General features: G+C 48.4%; 1 protein-coding gene across 5 annotated transcripts in view; it reads left to right on the plus strand.

Moving 5' to 3' along the window:
- LOC101107641 (BOLA class I histocompatibility antigen, alpha chain BL3-7) overlaps positions 1–15,569 on the plus strand; it is a 28,440-nt gene that overhangs the window by 142 nt on the left and 12,729 nt on the right. Inside the window, exons 2-8 of one of the 5 annotated variants that reach the window (XM_027958893.3) lie at positions 250–519; positions 717–992; positions 1,608–1,883; positions 2,000–2,104; positions 2,543–2,575; positions 2,717–2,772; positions 11,235–11,512. In XM_027958893.3, coding sequence (XP_027814694.2) covers positions 250–519; positions 717–992; positions 1,608–1,883; positions 2,000–2,104; positions 2,543–2,575; positions 2,717–2,748 — 992 coding nt within the window. In that variant the 3' untranslated portion in view covers positions 2,749–2,772; positions 11,235–11,512. Of the gene's footprint in view, positions 1–249; positions 520–716; positions 993–1,607; positions 1,884–1,999; positions 2,576–2,716; positions 2,779–2,933; positions 3,398–11,234; positions 11,513–15,569 lie in introns of those variants that run through there. The other 4 variants (XM_027958892.3, XM_027958894.3, XR_009597598.1 and 1 more) reach the window with 4 other exon arrangements.

Below are 15,569 nucleotides of genomic sequence, written 5' to 3' on the forward strand. Positions count from 1 at the left end.
GGCAGGACAGGGCAGGACCCCCAGGGAAGGAGCGAGCCCGCCGCCCTCGCCCAGACCTGTCCTCTCCCCACGTCCCGTCCTGTCCCTCCCTTGCTTCCCGCCCCCTCTTCTCTGCCCCCAAGTCCTGGTCCTCCTCCGACCTCCTCCGTCTCCCGAGCTCCTCGCCCCTCCCTCCTGGGTCCATCACCTCGGACCCGGGACCCGAACCGCGAGGAGGTCGGGCCGGGTCTCACCTCTCCCCGCCCCCAGGCTCCCACTCCCTGAGATATTTCTACACCGCCGTGTCCCGGCCCGGCCTCGGGGAGCCCCGCTTCATCGCCGTCGGCTACGTGGACGACACGCAGTTCGTGCGATTCGACAGCGACGCCCCGAATCCGAGGATGGAGCCGCGGGCGCGGTGGGTGGAGCAGGAGGGGCCCGAGTATTGGGATCTGAACACGCGGAGAACGAAGGACGCCGCACAGACTTTCCGAGCGAACCTGAACAACCTGCGCGGCTACTACAACCAGAGCGAGGCCGGTGAGCGACGCGGGCCCGGGTCCGGGTCACGGTCCCCATCCCCAGGGACTGGCGGGGTCGCCCGAGTCTGCGGGTCCGAGGGTCACCCCAACACTGCGGGACCCGCCCGATCCCCGACCCGGGAGGAGCTCTCGGGGACTTGACCCGGTTTCATTTCAGTTTGGGTTTAATCCCTGCGGATGGTCGGGGCGGGTCAGGGTCTCACACCGTCCAGGAGATGTACGGCTGCGACGTGGGGCCGGACGGGCGTCTCCTCCGCGGGTACAGTCAGTACGGCTACGACGGCAGAGATTATATCGCCCTGAACGAGGACCTGCGCTCCTGGACCGCGGCGGACACGGCGGCTCAGATCTCCAAGCGCAAGTTTGAGCAGCGCGGTGCTGCGGACCGTGTGAGACACTACCTGAACCGCGAGTGCGTGGAGGGGCTCCGCAGATACCTGGAGAACGGGAAGGACACGCTGCTGCGCGCAGGTACGAGGGGCGCGGGGCCGCCCCGTCCTCCCCTCGGGCTGGAGCTGGCTTCCCACGAGGAGAAGAAAGTGGGGTCCCTGTAGGAACAGCGCCCCAGGTTCTTATCTGGAGAGGGAGGAATGCGCCCAGGTTTTCATATTCTGTACAAGACGGTGACTGGCCAGTAACTTCATTTCTCTGGACAGTTAAGGAATCCAGTGCCTTGGGGAAGAAGCAGGAAACCACCCCTGAAATAACTAGTCAGCGGTGGTGCCCTTTCACCCTGCCCACCATTCTGAGACTCGGGACTTTCTCAAGGCCTGTTCTCAGACCGAGAGCATCATAAGAGGCCAGACCCCAGCTTTTCTGAGTCATTCCGTTTCCAACAAAGTCAGGACCATTGCTCTGTATTCTCCCCCTTAACGTGGAGCATCCTACCTTGGCTCTCACCCTGACTCCAGAACTTTACAAGGACTAGGAGATTTTCCCAGACACCACAGCCCAGGCTGGTGCTGGTGTTTCTGTTTTTCTTTTCAAACTCATTTTCTCATCATTTCTCAGAGTGGTCACGTGATGCTTCCTCCGTGGCCCATGGGAGTAACATAAAGTGTGAATTTTCTGATTCTTCTTCCTCAGACCCTCCAAAGACACATGTGACCCATCACCACATCTCTGAGCGTGAGGTCACCCTGAGGTGTTGGGCCTTGGGCTTCTACCCTGAGGAGATCTCACTGACCTGGCAGCGTGATGGGGAGGACCAGACCCAGGACATGGAGCTTGTGGAGACCAGGCCTTCAGGGGATGGAACCTTCCAGAAGTGGGCAGCCCTGGTGGTGCCTTCTGGAGAGGAGCAGAGATACACGTGCCATGTGCAGCACGAGGGGCTTCAGGAGCCCCTCACCCTGAGATGGGGTCAGGAGGGGGATGGGATGGAGCTTTTCTCAGATAAAGCAGGAGCCCTTCTGGATACAGTTCAGCAAGGTCAAGACTCAAGCCTGAGGTCAGGGCCCCTTCCCTTTCCTCCATAGAACCTCCTCAGCCCTCTGTCCCCATCATCATCGTTGTTGGTCTGCTTTTCCTTGTGTTCATTGGAGCTGTGGTGACTGGAGCTGGGATCTGGAGGAAGCGCTCAGGTAGGGAAGGGAGGGAGAGATCTGAGTTTTCTTGTCTCACTGAGGGGTTTCAAGCCCAGGTAGAAGTTTGCCTGCTTTGTTCCTGGGAACTACCATCCATGCATATGGGCTTGCTGGTCTGGAGCTGATGCTAATATTGACCCTTTTGTAAAGTACGTGTGAAAATGAAAGATAGATTTTTCACCTTCATAATTTCAGTTGGGGCCTGTTTCTCAGCACTTGAAGGTCAGAGGGGAAGGTCCCCACTGAGTTCAGACCTCTAGAAGGGTTGGAGATGGTCCAGTCCCCCTACATCTCCTTTCTTTATATTCCTGATTCTGTCCTGGATTTTTGGTTACAGTTCCAGAAAGTTCTCTGGGGTCCAGAACTAGGGGGCTTCTCAGGATATCATGATTCAGTCTTCTGCATGGATTCTCACGTGATGTTTTCTTCTTGCAGGTGAAAATGCAGGGACCTACACTCAAGCTTCATGTAAGTACAGAGTGGGTGTGATTCCTGAGACCCTTCTGAGGGTGCAGACAAGAGGACATGGGGGGCTCACCCTCCTCAAAGTTCCTTCTCTAGTTTCTCTCCTGTGGGTTCTGACCACATCCTTATCTTGTTGTCCCCCAGGCAGTGACAGTGCCCAGAGCTCTGATGTGTGACCAGAGCTCTTATGGATCCTAGAGGTGAGACACTGGAGGGTCCTGACTGGGAGAGGAGTTGGTGCAGGGGGGACACACTGGGTGGTGGGGGTCTTTGAGTGGGACATGTGAGCATGAGCAGGACTGTGGAGAATGTGAGCCCTTACATGACTGACCTACACTGGTTCATGATTCTTTTCTTTCAGTGTGAAACAGCTCCCTTGTTGGGACTGAGTAGTGCAATATTCCATATCCCACCCCTGCTTTATGACTTGAAGATCTGACTTCTCTTTCTGCAGAAGTCATCTGAATGTGTCTGTGCTGCTGTTAGCATAATGTAAAGGAGTGGTGAGCCTGGCCCCTCTCTGACCACTACTACCCTTCTGCCCTCTGGACTGTTTTCTCTGATGGTCCTTCCTTATCCAACAGGGCCTGGGCTGGGCTTCTCCATCTTTGTCTTAACTTCTTTTCCTTTTTCATATCTTATTGAAAACCAGGATCCAAACTACAGATTTCCCCCTACAGGCGCTCATCAATCTTGTCCCCTAGTGTTTGTCTATGGGTCTGTTTTGTAAAACTTTACAAATGTTTGTACGGTTTTATTATGTCTAAATGTCTTTAGTAATATTAAATTAAATTAAGTAAAAGAAAAGAAATTGCTTTTCCTTTATGATCAGTTTAGTCATTTTCATATATGCTTTATCCTTACTAATCAAGTCTTTCATTTCATTTTTCAGTTTTTTTTTTCATTTCCCTCGAAATATCAGTGTTACTGGTTTCTAAGAACTCATTTATGACTGCGGATAGTAGCTATTTGTCATGCAGTATAAATGAATTACCATGTTTTATTGCCTCCTGGTAAGCCCTTAAAGCAGAGTCTAATTTAGGTTTATATTTGGTTAGAAAATAGGACCCATAAGTCAACAAGAATTGTTTTCTGAAAAGAAAAATATCCTGTGATGTAGTGTGAAGGAGGGTTGGTTGCCAAGAAGGGAAGAACAGCACTTGTGAGAAACACACAAGTGGCACTGATGTCAATGTGAGTAGATGTGTGTTATGTTGTAGCTACCACAACACATTTGGCCTGAGGTCACATTAATAAAGATATAGGGAGGTGCTTAACACTGATCTTGCTTTCCAGGTGGCTCCGTGATAAACAATCCGTTTGCCCATGCAGAACACTTAGGAGATGCAGGTTTGCTTCTCGGGCTGGGAAGATCCGCTGGAGAAGGGAATGGTAACCCACTCCAGTATTCTTGCCTAGAAGACTCCATGGACAGAGGAGCTTGGGGGGCTTCAGTCCCTGGGTCGCAAAGAGTCGGACGTGAATGAGTGACTGAGCACATACACAGCGCATCACACTGAGCATTCATTCACACCAGCTGTATGCCAGACACATGACACAGTGCTTTTCATCTGGGAATCATCACTGCAGTTAAAGGGAAAAATTGCTGGCCTTATGGAGCATGTATTCAAGTGGTAGGAGACAGACTATATCTTATCAGTAGGCTAAATAAGGAAAGCGTTCTGTTATGAAAGGATGGGACCAATAGAAAGATGCAGTGGGGAAGGTGATGCGCAGTGTGAGTGTGAGGACAAGGAAGGTGGCTGTTGTACTAGGGTGGTCACTGTGGGTCTCACTGGGAAAGTGGCCTTTGGGGAAAGATTTAAAGGACATGCTGAGTTACCCCCGATGACTGGAGGAGGTTCTTTCCAGGCAGGGGGAACCTCCTGGCAAATGCACCCAGGGCAGGAGGATGTCTGTGTGTTTCTGTTAAAATGAAGAGGCCAGTATGGCTGGAGCAGATTAACTGAGATGAGGTCAGAGGTACAGCCAGACCTTGTAGGCCTGGAGGGTGTTGGACGTGTTTTGACTTTTGCTCTGAGTGAGATGGGAGTTATAAGATTGTTTTCAGCAGCAGAAGAATGTGGTATGACATTTATTTTTTGATATTTTAACTTTGTTGGAGTATAGCTGACTCATAATGTTATAGAAGTTTTGGGTGTACAGCAAAGTGATTCAGTTATTCATATACATATACTCATTCTTTTTAGATTCTTTTCTCATATAAGGAATCACAGAATATTGAGTAGGGTTTCCAGGGCTCTACAGTAAGTCCTTGTTGGTTGTCTGTCTTTTCTGTAGCAATATATGTGTGTTCATCCCAGGCTTCTGATTTAATTCTCCCCACATGTTCCCTTGGGAAGCATAGATTTGTTTTTGATATCCGTTAGTCTGTGTCGTGGACTTCCTGGTGGCTCAGATGGTAAAGCCTCTGCCTACAATGCGGGAGTCCCGGGTTCCATCCCTGGGTCAGGAAGAGCTCCTATAGAAGGAAATGGCAACCCACTCCAGTACTCTTGCCTGGAAAATTCCATGGACGGAGGAGCCTGGTAGGCTACAGTCCATGGGGTCGCAAACAGACACCACGAGCGACTTCAATGTCAATGTATAAAAAAACCCAAAACAGTCTGTGTCTGTTTTGTAAATAAGTTCAGCTGTATGTTTTTAAAAAACTAGATTCCACATATGAGTGAAATCTCCAGTGGAATCATTGTCTTTCTCTGAGTTACTTCACTTAGTGTGATAATGTCTAGGTCTGTCCTTGTCACTGCAAATGACATTATTTATCCAAATAGGTCCAAGATGGCAGATGAGTCCACTTCTGCTAGACCCTGAGCCTCAGTATGCACTCCACATCAACAAGCTAAATGACACACCCACAAGTGCTATGACCATTTCAAGGCAGATCATTAAGGCAAACGTTTGACTACGGTCCAATTCCTTGCAATCCCACCACTTTCCCAAAATAGTTGGAATACTCCTCCCACTCATTAGCCTATGAAATTACCCACTTATAAAAACTGACAACTCCATGCCCTCTTGCGACTCTCACCTTCTGAGATGTCTTACACAATGTCTACAGAGCGTGTTTCTCTCTAAAAAATCTACTTTTTACCTATCGCTTTGTCTCTCACTGAATTCATTCTGAGAAGAGACATCAAGAACCTTAGAATCAGTAAGTCTTGAGACCAGATGTGATGTCAGTTAAAAGAATGTGGATTTGAGTCCCAATCTGAGTCTCCCAGTTTCACTTGGATTCTTTGTCCCACATCTTAGCTTCCAGATCTTCAGCTCAGACTCCCCAGGGCTCTGCCCTCTCCTTCGTGTGATCATAGTGCAGGAAGGCCTGACCATCCAAGTGTCCCCCAGCAAAAAAGCTGGGCTGCACAGATCCGTCCTGGGACAGCACCGTGATGTTGTAACAAAGACTGTGGGATCCTGGGGAAGGAGGAACCGCAGATGAAGCTGCTTTCTGGAGACAAGTGCACATCAGATGTTTAACAGACAAGTTCTGCGTCCTGACCTGCTCCAGGTGCTGAGGATGCAAAACATGCATGTGTACAAGGGACCAGAATGCGGAGTTCCATACGGGAAAACGGGAAAGAGAAGCAGGGAGAGGGGACTCGAGGAGTGGAGGGAGAGGGTGCAGATGGACATACGTGTAGGACAAGTGCCAGGCACGGAGGCACTGGCTCCCTAAGGGTCCAGGCAAGAGGACAAGGGGAGAGGCAGGAAGAGCAGGGTGAGGGGAGGTGGAGTCAGAGGGAGGGAAGGGCAGTGTCAGACCCAGGACCAGAGGGACCCCTGGTCAGAGGAGGCCAGGTGAGATGGAGAGCGAGCGCTACTGTCCCTGGTGCAGGCTCATCATGGGCAAGGCGGGCTCCAGGGAGGGTGAGGCAGAGGGGCCTGAGGGGCTGGGCTGTGGCCCCAAGAGAGATGAAGGTGGGCCAGTAACCTGGGGGAGGTGAAGGAGTGGGTCTGGGCACAGAGTGCAAAGAGGCATGGTGAGGCCCCAGGTGGGGAGCTGACTGCACCTGCCAGTGTCCCCTGGGAGAGGAGTCAGTGCCGTGCGCACGGGGGTCATGGAGAATTAAGATATCGGAGTGGCAAGAGAAGATGGAACTGAGAGCCAAGGTGCACCCTGGGAGCACCTACATGGTGGGAGGGGCTGCAGGGGTGAGGTCACACCTCCACAGAGGGTTCGGGTCAGGCAGCCAGCACAGGGGGCATGGCGCTGGGAGATGAACCCCTTAAGGGAAAGACCAGTTGACCAAGTGGCATAAAACAAAGATTTTATTGAGGTAGTGAGAGCCTGCTGCTATCCAGGAACCAAAGAGAGGGTGATGAAGGCCAAGGAGGTGGGCAGTGGACCAAGGGCAGTATTCCCACTGTGGAGGAGCGGTAAGACGCTGCAGAGGAGATGTGGTGAGGGCCTGGGACTGGGGGACAGGGCATGAACATGGCTCAGGGGTGACCCCCCTCCTTGGGTTAGCGTGAAGACAGGAGAAGAGAGGTGCCCTGTGTGAGGAAGGGTGAGAGTGAGGTGGTGATTTGGGGCACCACAAGACGGGGCCCGTGATTGATTACTTGGTGAGGGCCCAAGGCACTCGGACAAGGGTGGGAGCAGGGCAAGGGGCCATGGGGGCAGCTGCAGAGGGAGCAGGGCTCGTGGAGCCCAGCACCCGTGCCCTGGAGAGTGGAGGAATCCAGAGGGTGAGGTTCAGGATGCAGGAGTGGGGAGGGGCCGTGTTGGGGGAAAGGCCCCCCTTGGACGAGGGCCAAGAGCAGATGCCTGCAAGGGGCGGAGGTAGGAGGGTGGGTGTCAAGTGGGGGACAGGTCCTCCCCCAGGGACTGGGCACTGTGCTCAAGGCCCAGGGAACATTGGCAGACGAGCACCCCCTGGTGATGAAAATAGGGCAGGGAGGGTGGAGGGAAGTGCCCCTGAGCAAAAGTCACCCTAGGGGGTGGAAAAGAAAGGCTAGTGAAAGCTGAGGGGAGGTCGGAGCCTTGCAGGTGACTGATCCTTGCAGGAAAAGACCCATGAGGGGAAGAGAGGGACTTGTGGTGGGAAAGGAGATATGCTGGTGGGGACTCCCTAGGAAGCGATCAGAGAACTGTAGAGAGGAGGGGGCAGCAGGGAGGGGAGGGCAAATCCCGAGGGTGCACAGGAGATGCCAGAGGAAGAGGTGTGAAAACAGTTGTGGAACACCAACACAGCAGAAAATTTGAGTTCACATTAGTGGGGAGGTGGGATGTGAAGAGGGAAGTGGGTAGTGGAGACCACAGATACTGCAGGAAGAGTCCTTTGGCCACAAAGCCACCAGACTTTAATTTCTGTCTATGGAAATAATCAATAAACAGTCTGTGATAATAACAGAATGCAATTTTATTTGCGCCAAATTGACTAGCCTGTAAACCAGCTACTCAGATAACACTGTGAAGCTGCCCCAGAGATGCAGTTTTCAGCACAGTTGAGTTTTTTTTGGTTGCTGTTGGTTTATTTTGTTGTTTTTTGTTTTGGTTTTGGATTCTTTTTAATTTTTATTGTTTGGTGTTTCTTAGGCACACCAAAATCTTAGTTCCCAGACCAGAGACTGAACCCCGGGCCAATAGCTGTGAAAATAAAATCTGTCACTGTTTCCACCTTTCCCCCTTCAGTTTGCCATAAACTGGTGGGACCAGATGCCATGATCTTAGTTTTCTGAATGTTGAGTTTTAAGTCAGGTTTTTCACTCTCCTCTTTCTCCTTCATCAAGAGGCTCTTTAGTTCCTCTTCACTTTTTGCCATGAGGGTGGTATTATCTTCATATCTGAGATTGTTGATATTTCTCTTGGCAACATTGATTCCACCTTTTGATTCATTGAGCCCGGCATTTAGCATGATGTACTCTGCATAGAGGGCTTCCCTGGTAGCTCAGCCGCTAGAGAATCCTCTTGCAATGCAGGAGACCCTGGTTCCATTCCTGAGTGGGCAAGATCCCCTGGAGAAGGGATAGGCTACCCGCTCCAGTATTCCTGGGCTCCCCTTGTGGCTCAGATGGTAAAGAATCTGCCCGCAAAATGGGAGACCTGGGTTTGATTCCTAGGTTGGGAAGATCCCCTGGAGGAGGGCATGGCAACCTACTCCAATATTCTTGCCTGGAGAATTCCCCATGGACAGAGGAGCCTGGTGGGCTACAGTCCATGGGATTGCAAAGAGTCGGACACGACTGAGCAACTCAGCACAGCACAGCACTCTGCAGAGAAGTTAAATAAGCAGCATGACAATACACAGCCTTTACATACTCCTTTCCCAGTGTGGAGCCAATCCGTTGTTCCATGTCTAGTTCTAACTGTTGCTTCTTGACCTGCATACAGGTTTCTCAGGTTATAGGTAAGGTGGTCTGGAATTCCCATCTTTTTAAGAATTTTCCACACTATGTTGAGATCTGCACAGTCAAAGGCTTTAGCATAGTCAATGAAGCAGAAGTGGAGGGTTTTCTGGAATTCTTGTGATCCAACGAATGTTGGCAATTTGATCTCTGGTTCCTCTGCCTTTTCTAAATCCAGCTTGTACATTTGGAAGTTCTTGAGTCACATAATGGTGAAGCCTAGCTTGAAGGATTTTGAACATAACCTTACTATCATTCTAGATGAGCTCAACTGTATGGTAGCTTGAACACTCTTTGGCATTGCCCTTCTTTGGGATTGGAATGAAAACTGACTTTTTCCAGTCCTGTGGCCACTGCTGAGTTTTCCAAATTTGCTGGCATATTGAGTGCAGCACTTTCACAGCATCATCTTTGAGGATTTTAAATGGCTCAGCTGGAATTCTCAGTCCATGGGGTCGCAAAGAGTCAGACATGACTCAGTGTCTTCACTTTCACTTTTCTCTTTCAGCTGAAATTCCATCACCTCCACTAGCTTTGTTCATAGTAATGCTTCCTAAGCAACTAATAGAACATTGTGAGTCAACTATACTCCAGTTTAGAAAAGAAAAGTTGTATCAGTCAAGGTTGAGTGAAGGAACTAGAGGTTACTTTGAAAGTGAAAGTGAAGTCACTCAGTCCTGTCCAACTCTTTGTGACCCCACAGACTGTAGCTTACCAGGCTTCTCTGTCCATGGGATTTTTCCAGGCAAGAGTACTGGAGTGGGTTGCCATTTCCTTCTCCAGGGGATCTTCCCGACCCAGAGATTGAACCTGAGTCTCCCAGATTGTAGGCAGATGCTTTTACTGTCTGAGCCAGGGATGGTAGCTTTTAGCTTTTACCTAAAGAGGTTACTTTAGGTATGTTAAATAAGAAGGGGTTTTCCAAAGGCTGTTAGGAGCTTTTGAAATCTTTAGAAGGACTGAGGGAGCAGGTTCCCAGCTAAGCCTGATGAAACTATAACCACAACAATGTAGATATATTAGATGTTCCTTTGAAGCTTATCTATAAATTTATCAGTAATTTGTCACCAAATCTCCTTCAGCAGTGTAATTTTCCTCTCCATTCAAATGCTTGCTGATTAATCAGTTTCATCTTTTTCTTGGACATAGCTTTCTGTAGCTAGTAAAAGAATTCTTTTTATTCCTGAGGTTTTGGCCCCAAAGTCCTGTTTCAATCGGGACCTGTTGACCCCTGCTTAACATCTGAAAGTGACAAGTTATTTCAGATTAGACATTTATGTATATAAAACAATACTGCTTAACACCTGAAGGTGACAAGAAAACTGGAACTTTCTTGACTCAGGACAGAAAAGAACGCTAGCACTGTTGGTTGCCAAGGACACTGTTTCCATTGCAGTTTTGACTGTCATTACGTGTAGTTTGAAGGACTGTGCTATGGAGGAAAGTGTAGCTTTTCCTTGATATGACAGTGATCTAAACTAAGGCTGAGAGAGATTACCCTTTATTAAGCAGTGGAACTAGATTGGAACCCAGGTTTTCTGATTTTTTCTTCTCTGATGTCTATTTTCACTCCATAACTTACCTACACTCAAAAAAAAAGACTGACTCATTTGTGGCAAAAATCATCAGAAATCCTACAGCCACTAGAACAAAAACCCCTGCAGAATGGGACACCCCATCAATACTGTAGCCTCAGTGCGGAAGTCAGTCCCTGTCCCAGAGCAGGTGCTGAATAAAAGGGTACAGATGAACGAATAGGTAAACGAGTGAGTGGTGTGGCTGTTTATAAGCGGGAAAACGCAACTCCTGAAATGTTAAGGAACTCGCTGAAAGCCAGTTATATTTTATGAATTACAAGACGTGTGTGAACATATGCTGTGCTCAGTGCCCATCAAGTGCAAGACAAGGAGGGAGCTGGGGTGCGAGCCTGGGAGATGCCACTGAGAGACATGCATTTTCTCAGAGGACCACTACCCCGCCACTGCCACTAGAGACCTTCCATCAGGAAGATACAGGCAGCCCAGGAGCCTCTTTTCGTCAGGCCTTTGTCATTGCCAGTTTCATTGACTTTTTTTTTTTAACTATCCTTGCATTCCTTCTCCCTCCGCCACCCCCGCACCCCCTACCCCCCGCCTCTCATTATCTCTTTTCCTATGCTGACTATATTTTCAAGTTAAATCTTCAATTTAACAGTTTTACCACATCGAAATTTTCCTTGTGCCAGTTTTTATCATCCGGACATTTATGTATTTGACTTTACTAGTGAGTTCTACTTTTTAAATACTTGCAGGTCTGTGATCCAGTTTCCAGCCCTGCATTATACCTCGGTGCCATTCACAAATCGGGTATCAACTGCAGCAGCTAAACCCAAGCAGTGAATACTAATCAGAACAAGGAAGAATGGGTCTGTTATGGTCTCAGCGTGAGAGAAAAGGCCTCTGCTCAAGCGTGCATCCAAGCTCCCCTTGCTTGCTGCCCTTACGGTTACATGACTGATAGTATGTCACTGCTGAAGGCTCCATGACTGTTTAAGGTTCCCAAAGAAGGTGTAGAACATTAAGAAATTTAACAGCTTTTGAATCTACCTGACAGCAATGTCCACCAGCCCCCACCCCAGGCACCTTGAAGGCAGAAGCTGTTTATAGGTGCTGAAAAACTCTCCTGGGTGGAGAAAGTCACAGTTCCTCGAATCTGCCCTGATTTAGGGCTGCTGCCTTGAAAACTCTTGGGGTGGGGTCCTGAACCAAAACTGGAGCAACTCTACCTGTGTCCAGGCTTCAGATTCTTTCGAGGGTGGGGCCTGAGATGCTGCAACTATTTTACAAAGCAGAATGCACCTGTCAAGGTAAATAAATGCCCTCAATGTCAAAACTGAAGACACATTTCCTATTGTTCATTGCTCACATGGGATGTCCCAAACTCATTTTCAGGCTGCGGTCTCCCCCAAAATGGGGAAGGTGTCTGGTTTCTCTTGCTTGGCTCAGAACTCAAAACAGGTTAAACGCTAGGTCTGAGGACCTGTCACTGCAAGCCTAAAGAAGAGGCTGAAGGATAAAGGTTTACTAAGGAGGGTGCTGAAGTTCGCTTGAGATTCAGCTCTAATGAGGAAAACAGTGAATGAAGACCTGAGTTTTACTCTGCCTCTTTCCATCCCACTCTGCCCCTCACAATTCACGTGTTGTGGTTTAGCCACTGAGTCCTGTCCAACTGTTTGAGACTCCCTGGACTATAGTCCGCCAGGCTCCTCTCCTTCGACCGTAGGAGTCTTCCCAGGCAAGAATCCTGGAGCAGGTTGCCATTTCCTTCTCCGGGAGATCTTCCTGACCTGGGGATGGAACCCAAGTCTATTGCATCTCCTGTGTTGGCAGGTGGATTCTTTACCACTGAGCCACCATTTGGGGACAATTTATTTAACTCCTCTGAGCCTCAGTCTTTGAATTTCAAAAGGGATGCTTTTCCTACCTCACAGAGCCGATGTAAGGATCAAAAGAGACCAAGTGTGTGAAAGTGGCCCACAGAGCCCATCAGTTCCGTTCAGTTCAGTTCAGTCGCTCAATCGTGTCCAGCTCTTTGTGACCCCATGAATCGCAGGCCTCCCTGTCCATCACCAACTCCCAGAGTTCATTCAGACTCACGTCCATCGAGTCAGTGATGCCATCCAGCTATTGCTGCCAAAGTACTGGAGTTTCAGCTTCAGGAGAACACTCAGGCTGATCTCCTTTAGAATGGTTGGATCTCCTTTGTCCTAAACCTCAGGCCTTGGGAAGACAGCACCTCTAGAGGCACCTTACAATGGAATTGTTGGTTTTCTTGTCTATTAGTCCTTGTTCTCAAAAGAATCTACTAGACACTCTTAAGTTTCTCATCATGTGTTCATTTGTGAGGCACTGAGTTTAAGGTCTCTGCCACGACATCAGACTACAGTCTGAAATTCAATTTTCGCTAAGTGTTCTTCCATCTTGGATTCAGGCATAGCTCTTGCTCAAGACAACATTGTGATAATTTCCTATCTATTACCTCCATCACTTTTAGATTCAGCACTTAGAAATGTCTCCAAGTCAATAGCATAAGGAAAGAGCTTGAACCTGAAACAGCCACTCATCTTATTTTGGAACTACCAGTTTCAAGTGAACATAGTGATCCACCAAGCTGATTCTCAAGTTTCAGTGTCAGCTGACTACATAGTTTGGGATTGTGAGCAACACACTCAGTCCTGTCCAACTTTGTGACCCCACAGACTGTAGCTTACCAGGCTTCTCTGTCCATGGGATTTTTCCAGGCAAGAGTACTGGAGTGGGTTGCCATTTCCTTCTCCAGGTGATCTTCCCGACCCAGAGATTGAACCTGAGTCTCCCAGATTGTAGGCAGATGCTTTTACTGTCTGAGCCAGGGATGGTAGCTTTTAGCTTTTACCTAAAGAGGTTACTTTAGGTATGTTAAATAAGAAGGGTTTTCCAAAGGCTGTTAGGAGCTTTTGAAATCTTTAGAAGGACTGAGGAGCAGGTTCCCAGCTAAGCCTGATGAAACTATAACCACAACAATGTAGATATATTAGATGTTCCTTTGAAGCTTATCTATAAATTTATCAGTAATTTGTCACCAAATCTCCTTCAGCAGTGTAATTTTCCTCTCCATTCAAATGCTTGCTGATTAATCAGTTTCATCTTTTTCTTGGACATAGCTTTCTGTAGCTAGTAAAAGAATTCTTTTTATTCCTGAGGTTTTGGCCCCAAAGTCCTGTTTCAATCGGGACCTGTTGACCCCTGCTTAACATCTGAAAGTGACAAGTTATTTCAGATTAGACATTTATGTATATAAAACAATACTGCTTAACACCTGAAGGTGACAAGAAAACTGGAACTTTCTTGACTCAGGACAGAAAAGAACGCTAGCACTGTTGGTTGCCAAGGACACTGTTTCCATTGCAGTTTTGACTGTCATTACGTGTAGTTTGAAGGACTGTGCTATGGAGGAAAGTGTAGCTTTTCCTTGATATGACAGTGATCTAAACTAAGGCTGAGAGAGATTACCCTTTATTAAGCAGTGGAACTAGATTGGAACCCAGGTTTTCTGATTTTTTCTTCTCTGATGTCTATTTTCACTCCATAACTTACCTACACTCAAAAAAAAAGACTGACTCATTTGTGGCAAAAATCATCAGAAATCCTACAGCCACTAGAACAAAAACCCCTGCAGAATGGGACACCCCATCAATACTGTAGCCTCAGTGCGGAAGTCAGTCCCTGTCCCAGAGCAGGTGCTGAATAAAAGGGTACAGATGAACGAATAGGTAAACGAGTGAGTGGTGTGGCTGTTTATAAGCGGGAAAACGCAACTCCTGAAATGTTAAGGAACTCGCTGAAAGCCAGTTATATTTTATGAATTACAAGACGTGTGTGAACATATGCTGTGCTCAGTGCCCATCAAGTGCAAGACAAGGAGGGAGCTGGGGTGCGAGCCTGGGAGATGCCAGCCGGCCTCCCCTGAGAGACTACAAAGGTGATGCATTTCCAGGAGAGGCGCCCCTCTCAGAGGACCACTACCCCGCCACTGCCACTAGAGGGCGCATCGAGACCTTCCATCAGGAAGATACAGGCAGCCCAGGAGCCTCTTTTTGTCAGGCCTTTTGTTGTCATTGCCAGTTTCATTGACTTTTTTTTTTTTTTAACTATCCTTGCATTCCTTCTCCCTCCGCCACCCCCGCACCCCCTACCCCCCGCCTCTCATTATCTCTTTTCCTATGCTGACTATATTTTCAAGTTAAATCTTCAATTTAACAGTTTTACCACATCGAAATTTTCCTTGTGCCAGTTTTTATCATCCGGACATTTATGTATTTGACTTTACTAGTGAGTTCTACTTTTTAAATACTTGCAGGTCTGTGATCCAGTTTCCAGCCCTGCATTATACCTCGGTGCCATTCACAAATCGGGTATCAACTGCAGCAGCTAAACCCAAGCAGTGAATACTAATCAGAACAAGGAAGAATGGGTCTGTTATGGTCTCAGCGTGAGAGAAAAGGCCTCTGCTCAAGCGTGCATCCAAGCTCCCCTTGCTTGCTGCCCTTACGGTTACATGACTGATAGTATGTCACTGCTGAAGGCTCCATGACTGTTTAAGGTTCCCAAAGAAGGTGTAGAACATTAAGAAATTTAACAGCTTTTGAATCTACCTGACAGCAATGTCCACCAGCCCCCACCCCAGGCACCTTGAAGGCAGAAGCTGTTTATATGGCTCTCCACTGTGTCCTCGGAGCCACACAGAGTAACTGGCATATGTGTCCTTAGTCAAGATCCGATGGACGGTTAAATGAATCACTACACACCATCTCTCTCACGGGTAGAGCATAGGTGCTGAAAAACTCTCCTGGGTGGAGAAAGTCACAGTTCCTCGAATCTGCCCTGATTTAGGGCTGCTGCCTTGAAAACTCTTGGGGTGGGGTCCTGAACCAAAACTGGAGCAACTCTACCTGTGTCCAGGCTTCAGATTCTTTCGAGGGTGGGGCCTGAGATGCTGCAACTATTTTACAAAGCAGAATGCACCTGTCAAGGTAAATAAATGCCCTCAATGTCAAAACTGAAGACACATTTCCTATTGTTCATTGCTCACATGGGATGGGTTTATT

This window comes from Ovis aries, chromosome 20, assembly GCF_016772045.2.
Source record: "Ovis aries strain OAR_USU_Benz2616 breed Rambouillet chromosome 20, ARS-UI_Ramb_v3.0, whole genome shotgun sequence".
Taxonomy (NCBI): domain Eukaryota; kingdom Metazoa; phylum Chordata; class Mammalia; order Artiodactyla; family Bovidae; genus Ovis; species Ovis aries.